This window comes from Trachemys scripta, chromosome 11 (assembly GCF_013100865.1).
Source record: "Trachemys scripta elegans isolate TJP31775 chromosome 11, CAS_Tse_1.0, whole genome shotgun sequence".
In the NCBI taxonomy this organism is placed as follows: Eukaryota; Metazoa; Chordata; order Testudines; family Emydidae; genus Trachemys; species Trachemys scripta.
Genome location: NC_048308.1, coordinates 75,942,807 through 75,960,485, shown reverse-complemented (window position 1 = coordinate 75,960,485; position 17,679 = coordinate 75,942,807). Strand labels below are relative to the sequence as shown.

The 17,679-nt window shown below is 43.5% G+C and overlaps 3 protein-coding genes across 3 annotated transcripts; all 3 read right to left on the bottom strand.

Moving 5' to 3' along the window:
- Positions 1-230: 230 nt before the first annotated feature.
- Positions 231-4,115, bottom strand: LOC117884616 (protocadherin gamma-B1-like). The gene is given in 3 exon segments (XM_034785093.1): positions 231-245; positions 651-2,414; positions 2,417-4,115. Coding segments are annotated over 3 exon segments (3,255 nt in total). The 5' UTR covers positions 3,893-4,115.
- Positions 4,116-9,887: 5,772 nt separating this feature from the next.
- LOC117884615 (protocadherin gamma-B5-like) lies at positions 9,888-12,649 on the bottom strand. Its single transcript, XM_034785092.1, has one exon. It carries the CDS (start codon positions 12,369-12,371, stop codon positions 9,888-9,890), a length of 2,484 nt encoding a protein of 827 aa, XP_034640983.1. The 5' UTR covers positions 12,372-12,649.
- A 1,109-nt stretch (positions 12,650-13,758) lies between these two features.
- On the bottom strand, positions 13,759-17,002 carry LOC117885153 (protocadherin gamma-A4-like). The gene has a single exon (XM_034786351.1). It carries the CDS (start codon positions 16,194-16,196, stop codon positions 13,767-13,769), a length of 2,430 nt encoding a protein of 809 aa, XP_034642242.1. The 5' UTR covers positions 16,197-17,002; the 3' UTR covers positions 13,759-13,766.
- Positions 17,003-17,679: the final 677 nt, after the last annotated feature.

Genomic DNA, 17,679 nt, shown 5'->3' with positions numbered 1-17,679 from the left:
TTCAGGGTCAGGGCCCCATTGGGGCTGATCACTATGCAAATATACAGGTAGAGAAGATCCCTACCCCAAAGAGCTCTCTCCGCAAAATTAAAAATAGCAAGAAAAAGCAACCGGTTATACAAACAACTTAGAGTTTCCTTGAGTGAAATAACACCCTATACAGATGCTATGAAAGAAGGAAGAGGTTAAGAAACCGAAGAAAAACGAAATCTCTTCTTGCCAAAATGACCTCACTGGACTAGCTCCTAAAACAACAATGCAGATAAAAGCTCCCAACTACACTGAAAGTAATTAATTCATTAACAATAAGTTTAAAGGACTACCGTAGAGATCACCGATAAGGGTTTGGAGTTATTCGCCAAAGTACAGACAAAAATGGATGTGGGAAACCTATTTTCTGGGTATTTTAATATAACCATTATTTCATAAGAATTTTAACTTGCATATTTAACCAGTAATTCACAAATCCTCTCTGCAATAATACTTGTCAAATAAGAGAAATAATAAATATATTAAACGTTCTTTTCCTCGGAGTATTGTTATATTCCCCATTTAACCACGGTGTTCATTTTAAAAGAAAAAAAATCTAGTTTTAGTTTACAGTAATTTCATACCCCAAATAACAAACAGGCATCTAATGCAAAACTCACCTTATCAGGAAGACTAATCTCAGATTTGGGGTCGCCGCAGTCATTGCTCAAAAATAGTATTCCACAGTTGTCACTCGAAAGGATATTCTCTGCTATTACAGTCTGGTCGTTTGGTTTTAGATCGTTTTTTCCGGAGTTTACGGCTAAACATCGGTTAAAAGAATATGGTAAAGTCCCGTCGCCACAGTTTGGTGGGCATCTGTCACTGGATTTGGAATACAAACTAGGAGAGAAACACTGGAGAACGGTGGGATTCACTGATCTTCGAAATTTCATCATAAGAACTGCTACAATTGTTAAAAGGAACAAAAACGAGATCAGGGCTAAAGCCAGCACCAAGTAGAACTGTAAATCAGACTGAGGTGCCGAGTCACCAGATTGGTCGCTCATTTCCGGAAGAGCCTCTTGGAAGTTCTCAGCAAACACCAGGTTGAGAGTCACTGTGGCTGACAGAGGCGGCTGCCCGTTATCCTTCACCAGGGTGACCAGCCTGTGCTTCACAGTATCTCTCTCCGCAAAGGCGCGGGCTGTCCGGATCTCCCCGCTGTGCAGCCCCATGCTGAAGAGCGTCGGTTCCGTGGCCTGGAGCAGATGGTAGGAGAGCCAGGCATTGTGTCCTGAGTCACCATCCACCGCCACCACCTTAGTCACCAGATAACCTGCCTCGGCCAAGCGAGGGACCATCTCGAACAAGGCGGAGCCATCGGCTCCAAGGGAAGGGTACAGTATGCGAGGGGCGTTATCATTCTGATCCAGAATAAACACCCTGACGGTGACGTTGCTGCTGAGAGGCGGGGACCCGCCGTCTTGGGCCTTCACTTGCACTTCAAACTCCCGGAATTGCTCATAGTCGAAGGAGCGCTGCGCATAGATAGCTCCGGTCTGCGAGTTAATGGAGATGTAGGAGGAGAGAGGCAGCTCCTCGAGGTTGCTGCTCAGGATGGAGTAAGTGAGTCGGGCGTTCCGGTCCAGATCCCGGTCTGAGGCTTTTACACTGAAAACAGAGGCCCCCGAGGGATTGTTCTCTGGCACATAGGCGATGTAGGAAGGTTTCTCAAAGATAGGGGAGTTGTCATTGATATCCGAGATCTGCAACAGGATGGTTTTCTGGGTGGAGAGGGGGGGAGAGCCGTTGTCTGTGGCGGTGATTGTGATATTGTACTCCGGGGTCCTTTCTCTGTCCAGGATGCTGTCTGTGACGAGTTTGTAGTAATTATTAGAAGAGGATAGTATTTTAAAAGGCAATTTTTCGTCTAAATGACAAATGACCTTTCCGTTTTCAGCAGAATCTTGATCAATGACATTGATCAAAGCTATCACTGTCCCCGCCAAAGAGTCTTCGGGGGCTAGACTGGACACAGATGTCAGCGTTATCTCTGGGGCATTGTCATTCTCGTCAAGAATTTCTATTTGAAGTTTACAGTGAGCAGTCAGACCTCCGCCGTCGGTCGCTTCCACATCCAATAAAAAGTTGTTTGCCATTTCATAATCCAGATTCCATTTAGTTATAATTTCTCCGTTATCAGGATCCATCTTGAATAGTTTAGAAATACTGTCGGGTATGTTACTAAAAGAGTAGACAATCTTTGCATATAACCCTTCATCTTTATCCGTGGCTTTCACCTGAAGCACTAAGAAGTCCTGTGGTAGATTTTCACTCAGGCTGACTTTGTAGATCTCTTCAGTAAATACGGGGGGATTGTCATTGGCGTCAGTGACATTAATCCTTATCTGAACAGTCCCAGTTCTGACTGGGTCCCCCCCNGGATGGAGTAAGTGACTCGGGCGTTCCGATCCAGATCCCGGTCTGAGGCTACTACACTAAAAATAGAGGCCCCCGAGGGATTGTTCTCTGGCACATAGGCGGTGTAGGAAGGTTTCTCAAAGACAGGGGCGTTGTCATTGATATCGGAGATTTGCAACAAGATGGTTTTCTGGGTGGAGAGGATGGGAGAGCCTTTGTCTATGGCTGTGATTGTGATATTGTATTCCGTAGTCCTTTCTCTGTCCAGGGTGCTGTCTGTGAGGAGCTTGTAGTAATTATTGGAAGACGATATAATTTTAAACGGTAAATCTTCTTGTAAACGACAGGAGACCTTCCCGTTTTCTCCGTCATCTCGGTCTCGAACTTTGATCAGAGCTATCACTGTCCCGGACACTGAGTTTTCGGGAATGCGGCTGGCCAGGGATGCGAGTGTCACCTCCGGGGCATTGTCATTCTCATCAAGAACGTCGATCTCCACTTTGCAGTGTGTCACTAGTCCGCCGCCATCCTTTGCTTCTACTATCAGGGTGTAGTCACGTGTCTCTTCAAAGTCCAAGGGCTCCTTTACTGTAATTTCCCCGGTTTCTGGGTCCAGACTCAATTTCTGACGGGCTTTTTCTGGAATGTTGCTGAAGACGTAGCTGATCTGAGCATTTGAACCTTCATCGTTGTCGGTGGCTTTAACCTGAAGCACTAAGGAGCCCGTCGGTGCATTTTCCCTCAGGCTGACTTTGTAGAGCTCCTGAGTGAAGACAGGGGGGTTGTCATTGGCGTCGGTGACATTAATCCATATCTGGGCGGTCCCAGTTCTCTGCGGCTCTCCCCCATCCACAGCCGTGAGGATCAAGTGAAGGCTGCGCTGGCTTTCCCGATCCAGGGGTTTCTGCAGCATTAAATCTGCATATTTATTGCCATCCCGGCTCTCTTTGACTTCCAGGGTGAAATCCTGATTGGGGCTCAACTGATAACTCTGCAGAGAATTAATGCCAACGTCAGGATCTTCAGCATTTCCCAGGAGAAAACGGGCACCTGGTAAAGTAGATTCAATAATCTCTAGTTTGATATTATCTTTTAAAAATCGCGGGGCATTATCGTTAATGTCCTGGATCGCGATATTTATGTGGAAAACATTCAAGGGATTTTCCAGCACAGTTTCGAAATTTATGAGGCAGAGTTGAGATGTCCCGCATATCTCTTCCCGGTCTATCCTGTCATTCACATAGACGTTGCCATTTTCTCCATTCACACTGAAGTATTGCTTTTCCGAACTGACACGGAGCTTCCTATTCGGCAGTTCTCTCACACTCAGTCCTAAATCCTTGGCGAGATTCCCCACAAGGGAACCTTTGGCCATTTCCTCCGGAATCGAATAACGAATCTGCTCCGAGACCGCCCGGCAGAACAAAGACAATAAGAAGGGAAACAACAGTACCTGCCGTGTGACTGCCCGGCCCGGCTCTTTGTGCCTGGTATCCATCCTCATCCCTGTCAGTATTACCCTCTTCTTGCTGTCTCTCCCCTTCTTTTTTTAATCAGATCAGGTAATGAAAAACCTCATCAGGCTGATATAATCCGCGGTAAGAAACAGTAATTGGAGTCCGGATTGTTTAACTGTTCAGAGCGCTGTAAGGGGGTGTTTATTTTTTTCAGCAAAGCATGCGTGGAGTCTCCTTGCTCTGCTTTCTCTCCCAGCCGCGCTGTGTGCCGGAGCAATCGCACTGCAGGAGGCTCCGGTGGATCTCCGACTCCAGCCCTGGCTCCGCATTGGCCAACAGCGGCACTCCGAGTCTCAACGGTAGAACTACAATAGCAGCGATCTTATCAAGGCGCCGGTGCAGCTGTAGTGATTATTGTGGATTATTCTGTATAGCTAAAAGTCATATTGTAATTGTATACAAGAGAATGAAACCATTATCAAGTACAAAAATATGAATCTCTGTATAGAAACGTAGATGTCAACTCGACATGCTTTTTGTGTATGTATGTGTGCACCTATCGGTCTGTGAATATTGTAAGCCTAATCCTTCTTTAACTTTTCTTTCACGTTGTTAGTATGTATATATGCGTGCGCGCGTGCGCGCACTCATATGTCATAAATAGGTAAAAGAGCTTTTCAGCATTTACAATGACTTCGTTTAAATAATCATATCCCCTGCGAACACACACATGGGTGAGATCCAGATAAGGATAGTTCTATCGAGTTTGACAAAAAGCAATAGAAACCTAGAATGACAAGAGCCGTTGTGGGTTCTAAACCGCTGCCTAAACTTTTAAATAGAACCATTTTTAGAGTTTAGAGCCTTTAGTTTGTCTTTTTCTTTCAAAGTAATCTGCCTCCTCAGAAGAGAGTGTTTCTAAAATAACTAAGAAAAGTTTCTATTCTCCTACACTTTACTGTAATTATACAGTAGGCCATATTCTCCGATAGAACCTCACTAAAGAACGTAGTAAAAAGTTCCCAGAAGCTCTCTCGGGTTTACAAAATATAGGGCATCTCAGAAAAGGCAAAAATGTTTCGCTTAAACCTCTGTATTCAAAAGTTTTCTTAGGATGTAAAGCTAAAGTAAGTCTGTCAAATATTCCTACACCAATGAGACGTAAATCTAGCTACAATTACATGCCTACTAGACTGAAGAAATTTAAATAGCCATTTGATCACTATTAATACATTTACTATGGAAACATATAATTTGTCTTAGCTAAACGTTACTAAGATGTTTTAGAATCTAATTTCTAATGCTAACAATGCCACGAAAAACACATTAGTATAATCTGTCATACATATTTATGAATCTGTCAAGGCTCAAATTTAGGACAAAAGAAAATTACTATTGTAGGAAACTTAAAATGATGTCAAAACTGTCTCTTCATCATAAATATATATTTACATAATCTAATGTAATTTTTATGAATTTTCAACATCTATGTCTTTCAGTCATGAAAGTTTGCAAAAACCCTGTTTGGACTGAAATAAACTGGGTTGCAGAATAACATTGTACAGACCTCCTCTGTTATAAAATATTGATTTTACTTTGCACTAAAAATGTATAGAAATCAATGTTTCCAAAAATATACACGAATTTCCACTTGTTTGTAATATTTCAGGCAATTAAAACTCTCCAGTCTCTCTGATTAAATAAACTACTAGGTTTGCAACAAACGTATATTTCATAGGAATTGGTAAAAGGGAATTAGGAGCTCTCCTTTCTATGGAACAATAATGGACTTAGATGTATCTATCGACCAAATGTTCAGTTGACTAGTGTGACGTTGGCAGACCAGGTGTCAGCTAATGCCAGAGCCCCAGGCCAATTCACTTGTGTATTAGTATAGATCAATGTAATTGTTAAATGTATAAGGGTGTATTTGGAATTTAAACTTCTTGAAAACTAGTGGGATGTTATTCGCATTGTTTTCTTTTATATGTATCCCACTGTAGTAGCAAACATTACATTGTGGATACCCCTGTAACTAAATAACCCATCAAATGAGCCATCAAACAAGCAAGAATCCTTGTGAAATGCAAATGAAGAACTGTAACAAAAAACCTGCTAATATCAAAGCAAGTGGTCATTGTGTGTGAGGATCAGAGGTCAAAGACTCAAAATGGATTCCTCACTCTCCCTCATCAAAGGAAAAGCCCACATGTGTAGTGACACTGTCAACTTGTTTTCTGTGAGAAGAAGCTCTAAGTATGGATTCAAGGAAAGAGCTTTCATGTCTGGACTGTTTGGACTCTTAGAGGGAAGTGTACCAGATGCAAAGCAGAGATCCCCAGATACAATCTAGGAACCCTGAAAAGACTTTGGGAAAACTGGCAGTTTAGTACATCACTGCCACCTAGGGTGACCAGATGTCCCGATAAAATCGGGACTGTCCCAATATCGAGCAGTTTGTCCTGCATCCCAACCAAAGTACGGTCGGGACGCCATTTGTCCCAATATTTTGTTTTGGGTGGTTTGTTTTTTTTTCTTGTTGGTTAGGCAGCGGTGACAGGCGGGGGGAGCGCCTTTTCAATTGTTACACTCACCCAGGTCTCGGCGGCACTTTGGCGGCGGGTCTTTCAGTCGCCAACGGTCTTCGGCGGCATTTCGGCAGTGGGTACTTCCTTCTTTGGTGGCAAGCTTTATTACCCGCCGCCGAAATGCCGCCGAAGACCGTCAGCGACTGAAGGACCCTCCGCCTAAGTGCTGCCGAAGACTCGGACGGGTGAGTGTAACAATTGAAAAGGCGCTTCCCCTGTGGCAGTCCTGATATTTTTGAATTCTCATCTGGTCACCCTACTGCCACCATTTGGAGTTCCAAACAGTGACTCACTTGTAGATATATTTTACCTGTTTTAACTGCTTAATAACTCTTATTTCCTTTTCTTAGCTAATAAACCTTTAGCTTGTTTACTACAGAATTGGCTGCTAGCACTATCTTTGGTGTAAAATCTAGAGTACCAATTGATGTGAAGTAAGTAACTTGTCTCCTGGGACTGAGAGCAACCTGATGTAGTGTGATTTTTGGTTTCATTTGATTTGTGATTTTATCACAAAGTCCAGTATATATATATATTCCAATAATGCAAACATTTAAAATATAAAATCACACATATAGGACACACGCATACTAGTAACGTCAATGTGATCAATTGCTGAGACATATGGTGAGTAAAATCACATGATACTACAGCTTGTCATATACTTTTGAACACTCTGACCACTAATACACCTATTCCATGGCAAAAACATCTAATATTATCAACATTTGAGAAGCTAACACAAAATCGCTATTTTAAAAGTACCAACGAGACAAGTACATGTTTCCCTTTTCCCCTCCAAAGTGGTATATGACCTTTCTCACATAAAAAAATTAAAGAAATAAAATACAATAAAAACACTGGCCCCTGGGCCCATAGTAGTCAATAGCCAGTGAGACTAGGAAGAGTCTACTTCTTGCAGGCTAGAAATAGAAGCACTGTTTGTTGCTGTTTAAAAGGAGTTATAGCATTCCAGTGGGACCCAGTACTTGCTTCTATCTTGGGAAAGTGTAGAAAAACTGGTTCTTAAAAACATTACTCATACCACGGCCAGTAGGCCTCAACTGAACACTGATAAATGCTTAGCTGGAAACCAGTCTGGTTCACCTTTGTATTAGTATTGTTAAAACAGGTATTAGATTTATAAAAATGTGTTTAGTGTTTAGACTTTATTAAATGCTTGTAAATTGCTGCATGCATTAATCTCACTTATAATCTCTGTACCCCATGTTATAAAGTAATATTAAAGTGTTTGCCCTGTAACTGTATAAGTGCTTGCTCTGAAACTGTAAACCCACACAGTCAGGAGAGAAGCAAGTGTGAAATACTAGTTTACCAGAGGAGATGTTAGCGCCTTCCCAACAAAAGAAGGCCTATAAACACCAGACAAACCACTGTGGAACATCAGAGGACAAAAGACTTCGTTGATTTGTTGCTCCTCCCTCACAGTCACTAAGAGCAGACATGCATGTGGACTCCTCCCATCAGTTTGAACTCTGGGGGAAGGGCATAAAGACCTCTGACAAGAAGAAACTGAATCTCTTTGCAGCTTGGACTTTGGGAGGGCAAGATTTCTAAGAATAAGCAAGGGATCCACAGCTGCTTAGCCAAGGTTAGCCCTAAAGGACATATAGAGCTTCCATATTAGAGCAGCTTCTATCACCTTATGAAACCTAAGACTGTAACTCATTTGTCAGTGCATGTTTATTTGCTTTAATCTTGTAAATAACTCTCCAATTTCTTTTTCTTAATAAAATTTAATAAATCTGTTTAATAAATCTTTAGTTAATTTATTGTAGGCCTGACTACAAGTGCTGTCTGCAGTGTAAGGATCCAAGGTGCCATTGACCTGGGGTAAGTGATTGGTCCTTTGGGACTGGGAGTAACTGAATATTGTTATGATTTTTGGGATAAGGGACTATCTATCAGAGAGGTAAGCTTACCTAGGTAGCAAGACAGACTAGAGTACCCCTGGGGACTGTCTGTGACTCCATGTTCAGACTGTAATAATGCTTGAGGAGCTTACACTTGTTATTTGGTTGGTGAAATCTAATATAGAACTCACAAGCAGTTAGGAGTTTTTGCCCTGCATCTTAACAGCCTGTCCTGTGGTTGGTACTCAGGCCTTTGAGCCACTCCAGACTGCTTAAAAATTATACATTCACTTTTATATACAAAGACTTTTAAATGCATCATTTAAAGGTTAAACGGGTCTGGCTTCACACCCTTACTGAACAGTTGGACTCAAGGTAACTAAGGAAACCTAACTTGAACGGGCAGTTACAAAGAAAAAAAGTCCCGTTAATTTTTTTTAAACTCTGTACATTACTTGTAAAACAAATGTCCCCCTTGTAAGATATAGACATAGACAGATTACAGGAAGAAGTGTAACGGTTTTATCATAATTTCATTTGAATGACCTGCATAATGCTCTAATAGCTTTGCCACTGTTGAATGATTCAGCCACCACAAACTTATGCCAATAAAACTTTTATATCACACCACAAAATCATGTTACATAAGGAACACCTAAGGGGTGGGTCATCAGTGGAACAATAGAATCTTTATATGTTTGTGTCTATATTAACTAATCAGGTTCCTATCACACTCTTAGCAAAAATTGCTGCAAGAGAAGCAGTTTAATCGTTTTTTTTACATCTTTATCTTACAGTTGTTCCCATTGTGCGTCAGCTCCTCCCCAGTAAAATAGGTAAAATAAAGCTACTCTAAAATGCAGGACAATTGTGGAAACAACTAATTAGTGTTTCAGAGAGGCCAATTGTGTGCACCACAGAACAGTCTAAAAACCAGTACGGTTCAATTTCACAATGACCTCCTACACTTCTTAAAGATGAAAAGAGTTACTTTAAAATCTTCAAACAAAGATGAATATGAAATTATAAATTCACCAGCTCACCTCCGCAGCAGGCTGCGTCTCTCAGCATGTAAACTACTAGATCCATTGCCCATAAATACCATTCCAGAACTTTCACCGCACAAAATATTATCTGCTACCTGGACATTTGGTTTCAGGAAAGTGAGATCATTCTTCCTGGCATCTGAGGATAAACAGCTGGTAGGAATAAGCTATCGGCTCAGAGGGAAGGGTACAGGATACAAGGAGTGTTATCACTCTGATACAGAATAAACACCCTGACGGTGACCCTACTGAGAGGCGGGGACCTGCCATCTTGGGCCTTCAGTTGCATTTCAAGCTACCAGAATTACTCATAGTCGAAGCAGCGCTCCACATAGGATTTGAGTTTTATCTTGTGCTCAATCGCAGAATTCATCTCTGATATGAACAGGTCATTTATCCCCATTGTGGTGAGCCTTACCCTTAAAATGGGGATAACTTTCGCTGTCATGCACCTGAGAACAAATTCTGAGACCGTAAATACTATGGCAATGGCGCAAAAGAAAAGCCTAAACACATTAAGGCAATACTTCACAATGACTGCGTACTCTCTATAAAGAGAGCACATGAGGCATCAAAACAGAAACTCACCTCCCCAGCAGTCTCCGTCCCACCATGTAAGCTGCTAGCTCCATTGCCCATAAACACCGTCCCTGAGCTGTCACTGCACAGAATATTCCCGTCCATCTGCACATTCGATTTCAGGAAAGTGAAATCATTCTTCCTGGCGCCTGAGGACAAACACAGCTGGTAGGAATAAGGCAAAGTCCCATCTTCATAGTTGGGTGGGAACATAGAGCCGGTCTTAGAATAAGGCTCAGGACCAAAACACTGAAGTAATTTGGGTTTGCTTGACGTTCTCAGTTTCATAACAATGGCCAGTATCACTGTCAAGAGGAACAAAAATGAGATCAAGGCTAAAGCCAGCACCAAATACAACTGTAAATCAGACTGAGGTGCCGAGTCACCCGATTGGTCGTTCATTTCCGGAAGAGCCTCTTGGAAATTCTCAGCAAACACCAGGTTGAGAGTCACTGTGGCGGAGAGAGGCGGCTGCCCGTTATCCTTCACCAGGGTGACCAGCCTGTGCTTCACAGCATCTCTGTCCGCAAAGGCGCGGGCTGTCCGGATCTCCCCGCTGTGCAACCCCATGCTGAAGAGCGTCGGATCCGTGACCTGGAGCAGATGGTAGGAGAGCCAGGCATTGTGTCCTGAGTCAGCATCCACCGCCACCACCTTAGTCACCAGATAACCTGCCTCGGCCGAGCGAGGGACCATCTCGAACAAGGCGGAGCCATCGGCTCCCAGGGAAGGGTACAGGATGCGAGGGGCGTTATCATTCTGATCCAGAATAAACACCCTGACGGTGACATTGCTGCTAAGAGGCGGGGACCCGCCGTCTTGGGCCTTCACTTGCACTTCAAACTCCCGGAATTGTTCGTAGTCGAAGGAGCGCTGCGCATAGATAGCTCCGGTCTGGGAGTTAATGGAGATGTAGGAGGAGAGGGGCAGCTCCTGGAGGTTGCTGCTCAGGATGGAGTAAGTGAGTCGGGAGTTCCGGTCCAGATCCCGGTCTGAGGCTGCTACACTGAAAATAGAGGCCCCCGAGGGATTGTTCTCTGGCACATAGGCGGTGTAGGAAGGTTTCTCAAAGACAGGGGCGTTATCATTGATATCCGAGATCTGCAACAGGATGGTTTTCTGGGTGGAGAGCGGGGGAGAGCCGTTGTCTGTGGCGGTGATTGTGATATTGTACTCCGGGGTCCTTTCCCTGTCCAGGGTGCTGTCTGTGAGGAGCTTGTAGTAATTATTAGAAGACGACATTGTAGTAAACGGAAAATCATCCAGTAAATGGCATGAGACTTCTCCATTATCTCCAAAATCTAGATCATTAACACTGATCAGAGCTATCACTGTCCCAGGTACTGAATCTTCTGGGACAGGACTGGACACGGATGTGAATGTCACTTCGGGGGCATTGTCGTTCTCATCAATAACTTCTATTTCCACTTTGCAGTGTGTCACTAGTCCGCCTCCATCCTTTGCTTCTACTGCCATGGTATAGTCACGTGTCTCTTCAAAGTCCAAGGGCTCCTTTACTGTGATTTTTCCATTTTCTGAGTCCAGGCTGAATTTTTGAAGAGTCTTTTCTGATACCTTGTTAATAATGTAGCTGATCTGAGCATTTGAACCTTCATCGTTGTCGGTGGCTTTAACCTGAAGCACTAAGGAGCCCGTCGGTGCATTTTCCCTCAGGCTGACTTTGTAGAGCTCCTGTGTGAAGATGGGGGGGTTGTCATTGGCGTCGGTGACATTAATCCATATCTGGGCGGTCCCAGTTCTCTGCGGCTCTCCCCCATCCACAGCCGTGAGGATCAAGTGAAGGCTGCTCTGGCTTTCCCGGTCCAGTGATTTTTGCAGCACTAAATCTGCATATTTATTTCCATCCCGGCTCTCTTTGACTTCCAGGATGAAATACTGATTGGGGCCCAGCTGATAACTCTGCAGAGAGTTCATCCCAACGTCAGGATCTTCAGCATATTCAAGGAGAAATCGAGTCCCTGGCAAACTGGATTCACTGATTTGTAGATCGATGCTGTCTTTTAAGAAAAGCGGGGCATTATCGTTAATGTCCTGGATCGCGACATTTATATGGAAAACATTCAAGGGATTTTCCAGCACAGTTTCGAAATTTATGAGGCAGAGTTGAGATGTCCCGCATATCTCTTCCCGGTCTATCCTGTCATTCACATAGACGTTGCCACTTTCCCCATTCACGCTGAAGTATTGTTTTTTAGCTCCAGAGACAACACGGAGTTTCCGGTTGGGCAGTTCTCTCACACTCAGCCCCAAATCCATGGCGAGATTCCCCACAAGGGAACCTTGGGCCATTTCCTCCGGAATCGAATAACGAATCTGCTCCGAGACCGCCCGGCAGAACAAAGACAAGAAAAAGGGAAACAGCAGTACTTGCCGTGTCACTGCGCAGCCCGGCTCTCTATGCCTGATTTCCATCCCAGTGCCCGTCAGAATTCCTCTCTTCTTCCTGTTTCTTTTTCTTTGTTTTCATTACATTAGAAAGGATGGAATCAGCGGTAACGTATCGCAGCCAGAGCCCAGATTGCCTGTTGATTATGTGTACAGAGAGCTCTGAGGATGTTCCCCTTTCTCAGGCAGAGTGTGAAGGTTTCTTTGCTATGCTCTATCCGATCTGCACTGTGTGACGGAGCAATCGCACTGCAGGAGGCTCGGATGGATCTCCGGCTCCAGCCCTGGCTCCGCATTGGCCAACAGCGGCACTCCGAGTCTCAACGGGAGAACTGCAATAGCAGCGATCTTATTCAGGTGCTGGTACAGGTCAAGTGACTATCATGGGAGGTTTTCTTTTCTGCTTACTATGTATTCTATATGTACAGCATTTAAAATGATTGTCCCTAATTGTAAACAAGTGAATCACAGAATAGATGTAAACAATAAATAAATAAATAATAAATAAAAATAGCCGTAAATGCTATTTGCATATGCACACGCATATCTATCCATCTGTGGATAGTGCCAGGCCTTAGTTTTCTGTGCCATATGTATGCAGGTGATGGGTCTGATTCTTTAATTATATTTTTGTATGTATGTGTGTATGTATATATGAATATGAATAATGACAAGAACTTTCCAACATTTATAACAATTTCTATTTAAAGAATCACATCTACCACATACCTGAAATACACCCAAAGATACTTACCTATTGTTAGACACAAGACAATATTTTTAATACGAGAATGACATGAGCGGCTGCAGGCTCTAAACCTCAAAGAAAACTTCGGAGCGAAACAATGCTCTTACACTTGGAGCCTTATTGTCCTTTTTAGATTCATTTTTTCTTCAAAAAAATCTGCCCACTCACAGAAAGTATTTCTAAATCAACTAAGGAAAGGTTCCAGTCTCATAAACTGAACTGTAAGTACCCACTAGACAAAGTTCTCCTATAGAACTGCCCTAAGGAAACACAGTAAAAGGTTGCCAGTCATACCCTCACGTGTCTCAATTTTCAAGCATCTCTCGAAGCCGTGTGCTCAAAATCTATCCTATGATGCAATGAAAAAAACAATCTTGAAATATCCCTACACCAATAACAGATAAATTTAATTATAATTATAGGTACAGTTCACCAAAAATAGACAAAGATAGTGCCAGGTTTTATATCAATCGCTATTTCATCGGAATTGATTTAGAATCTCTGTTCTTTGTAGCTCGGTACAAACATTAGTGTACACACAAACACATTTTATTTATATGTACTGACCAAATACTCCGCTGGTTCCAATACCACCTAATCTAATTCCAAATGAATTACAAGTGCCTTTATTGGTTCCACACATGTATTTAGACCATAAAACAGCGCCAAAAATATTAGCTCACCTGAACCGAGGTCTGATCCCCATTACTAATGTTTAATTCTTCAGTAACTAGAATAGGATCCTTTATCTCACAAGTCTGATCACTGGTCACTGCATTTGCATAGTTTGATTTGGGAAAGTTGAACTGCCTCTTTCTGGAGTCCGTGGTTAGCGAAACCTCATGTGAGTAGGAGTGAAGAAAAGCTCTGACTCCATCGAGCCCCACAAACTGTGAGACGGGAACTCCACTGAAAGTCACACTCGAGGAGTCAAACAGCTGCGAGTTTCTCCACCGGCGGAGCCTCAGGGTCAGTAACACTATGATAAAGGTAAAGAACAAGCAGGAAACGGAAGCCACAGCGATCACCAAATACAAGGTGAGGCTGGACTGGGGGTCTGCAGGAGCTGAGAGGCTGCTTAAATCGGAGAGGATTTCGGGGATGCTGTCAGCCATCACCACTGTGACAGTGGCCGTGGCAGAGAGAGGGGGCTGCCCGTTGTCCTTCACTAAAACCACCAGACTTTGCTTGAGCACATCTTTGTCTACAAAGTAGCGCGCCGTCCTGATCTCTCCGCTGTGGAGTCCCACAGAGAACAGCCCCGGCTCTGTGGCCTTCAGCAGCTGGTAGGAGAGCCAGGCGTTCTGCCCGGTGTCTGCATCCACCGCCACCACCTTAGTGACCAGGTAACCCGGCTCGGAGGAGCGAGGGGCCAACTCCACTCCCGTGGAGCCATCGGTGGGAAAGGAGGGGTGTAAGATGTGCGGATTGTTGTCATTCTGATCCAGTATAAAGAGAGTGACGGAGACATTACTGCTGAGAGGTGGGGAACCCCCATCCTGAGCCTGCACTTGGAACCGAATCTCCCGGAACTGTTCGTAATCGAAGGAACTCAGAGCGTAGAGAGCCCCAGTCTCGGAGTTAATTGAGATGGAGGAGGACAAAGGCACTTCGCTTCTGTCTCCTTCAATAATGTAGTAAGTGACTCTGGCATTTTCCCCCCAGTCGGGGTCATTCGCCTTCAGGGAGAAAAAGGAGGCTCCTCTCGGGTTATTCTCCGTGACGTAGGCGGTGTAGGATGTTTTATCGAAGAAGGGGGCGTTGTCGTTCGTGTCTAAAATCCGAAGTGGGATCGTGGTGGCTGTAGAAAGAGGAGGAGTCCCATTGTCCGTGGCGGTCACTGTGATGTTGTATGCTGGCACCTGCTCCCTGTCAAGAGCTCGGTCTGTCACCAGACTGTAATAATTATCGAAGGGTTTCTTCAGCTCGAAGGGGAGGTTGCTGGTTATGGAGCACGTGACTTCCCCGTTCCCTGCGGAGTCTAGATCTTGCACGTTTAAAAGGGCGATCACAGTCCCGGGGGGAGAGTCCTCGGGGATCGAGCTGATGAGAGACCTGAGAGCGATTTCGGGAGCATTGTCATTCACATCGCTAAGAACGATTACAATTTTCGATTTGTCGAAAAGACCTCCCCCGTCATGCGCTTGTACCTCAATTTCATATAATGCAGCTTCCTCAAAGTCCAAATTTCCCACAATAGTTACAACTCCTGTGTTCGAATCCAGTTGAAGTTTTTTGGAAGCTTTGTCTGTGATTTTTTGGAAAGAGTATTTCACCTCTTTGTTGACTCCTTCATCCAGGTCAGTGGCTTTTACTGTAACAACTGTGGAACCTTCAGGCACATTTTCCCAAACGCTCACTTTGTAGACAGGCTGGCTAAAAACCGGGGCATTGTCATTAGAATCGAGAACAATAACGCGGATTTGCGCAGTGCCGGATCTGACTGGATCTCCCCCGTCTGTGGCTGTGAGGATTAGATTGTGAACGGCTTGTTCTTCCCGGTCTAGAGACTTTTCCAGCACCAGTTCAGCGTATTTTATTCCATCAGATCGCGTTTCTACATCCAGTAAAAAATGCCTGTTACTGCTGAGTTGGTAGCTCTGGATTGAATTCAGTCCCATATCCGGGTCCTCTGCCTGACGCACAGAAAACCGTGATCCTGGCGCTGTTGTTTCACTGATTTTTAAATCTAATTCTTCTGACTGGAAGCTGGGAGCATTATCATTAATATCTGTGATTTCAACTTCGACCGGAAAAAGATTCATTTTATCCTCCACTATAACCTCACAATTTAACAGACACAATTCCATCCCACCACAGATTTCTTCTCTGTCTATCCTTTCCGTGACGTATAAATGGCCGCTCTTAAAATTCAAAGCAAAATACTGTGTCCTACCTCTGGAAACAATGCGAAGGGCGCGGTCTGAGAGCTGCTCTACATTCAGCCCCAGATCCTTTGCGATGTTCCCCACGGAAGAGCCTTTCTGCATTTCCTCAGGAATCGAATAGCGAATCTGCCCAGAAACTGCTTCCGAAACGGCAATCAATATAATGCAGAATAGGACGGGAGCTGTACAGTGCCGGAGCTTCTGTGCATGAGCCATTTCCTTGCTGATGTAGCGGCGCCGATTCTCTGTCAGGGAATGTCTCTGTTTGGATTTTATCTTTGGTCAAATATTCCCGAATATATTGGATACCAAATCAGGAGCCAATTTCAGCCAGTATCGTCCATTAATGCTTAGCCCAGAGTCTGATCTGTGTGTTCTGTGCTGTGTAACAGCCGGGCTAGGCTGGCTGGATCTCTCTTCGCGTTTCTCTCCCTGATTGGTGAACAGCGGCGCTCTGAGTCTCAACCAATTACTGCAGTAGCTCTGCGCTGGAATTTGTAGAGTTGTATTTCTATTTGACATTTAATCTTTTAAAATATGCTACGTTCTGTTTTGTAGGTAAATAGGGGAGTCCAATATATCCCCAGAAAACAAATAAATTGTTGTCGGAGGCGAATCTGACTTTATTCCTTATACAGAGTTACTGATATATATTTGTAAGTTTAATATGTTTTCTATGAATTACACATACATCGATTTTGCCAGAGTTATTACTCTCTCTTTATATGTGGCACTTCAATCTAACTGTGAATTTTATGAGAATTTCTCTCACTAACTGTATAGTTGTAATATACTGATATCCTCGTTTCGTAACCTTGTACCTGACTTGTTCATCTGTCTCATTAAATAATATTTTGTTCACATTTCAGATATTTTGACTCAATCAAATTTGTCATTAATTCACTATATTCATTATCAGCTCATTTGATGACATAGAAATATAGGAGCCATACGAGCGCTATCATTGGGTAGGCTCGTCAAAAGGGTGATACAAAAATGTACTATAAAGTTTCACATTCCGTTTTATAATAGCTATTACAATAAGAGGCTATTAGCTTCCTGGAAAAACTGCCACAAGAGGAATATATATAAAGTCAAAATACGAAAGGATACACGAGTGCATGTATGTACACAGCCAAAACACATACACAGACACGTATATATGTGATGTTAATATCAATTTGATAAATTGCAGAGCAATATGATTAATAAAATCACATGATTCTTCAATTTCTCATGCATATTTGACCACTTCAGCTGCACCCTGGCCACTGTTGCACCCCCTCAAGGAAATTCTCTAACATTCCAAACCGGTAAGATGCTTCAAGAATCTGAAAAATTGAACTATCCACTTTCCAGGGAAATTATGGACTATGCGCCTTCCCCTACCTTGAAATATTTAAACTGTTCCGAGACTTATGGTAGCTAATATTCAGTTCAGTCATAACTCAGGGACAGTTGGGTCCATATCTCTAGCTCCTGGAGGGCTACAAGTAGATCTACGCTATTGCAAAGGAGTTTAACATTCCCAGTGGACTCAGCACTTGCTTAGGAGGCCTCTGGGCTCTGGAAAGTACAGAGAGCCGTCCTCCCAAAAATGCCAGTTAAATGTATAAAAAGGCTTTAAAATATCATTTTACGAATATTTATGGCTCCCTATGATCCCCTGAATATTTGGATTCACGGTAGCTAAGAGAAC

Coding starts and splice junctions, on each gene's coding strand:
- LOC117884615 (XM_034785092.1), bottom strand. CDS start 12,371: ATGGAAATCAGGCATAGAGAGCCGGGCTGCGCAGTGACACGGCAAGTA.
- LOC117885153 (XM_034786351.1), bottom strand. CDS start 16,196: ATGGCTCATGCACAGAAGCTCCGGCACTGTACAGCTCCCGTCCTATTC.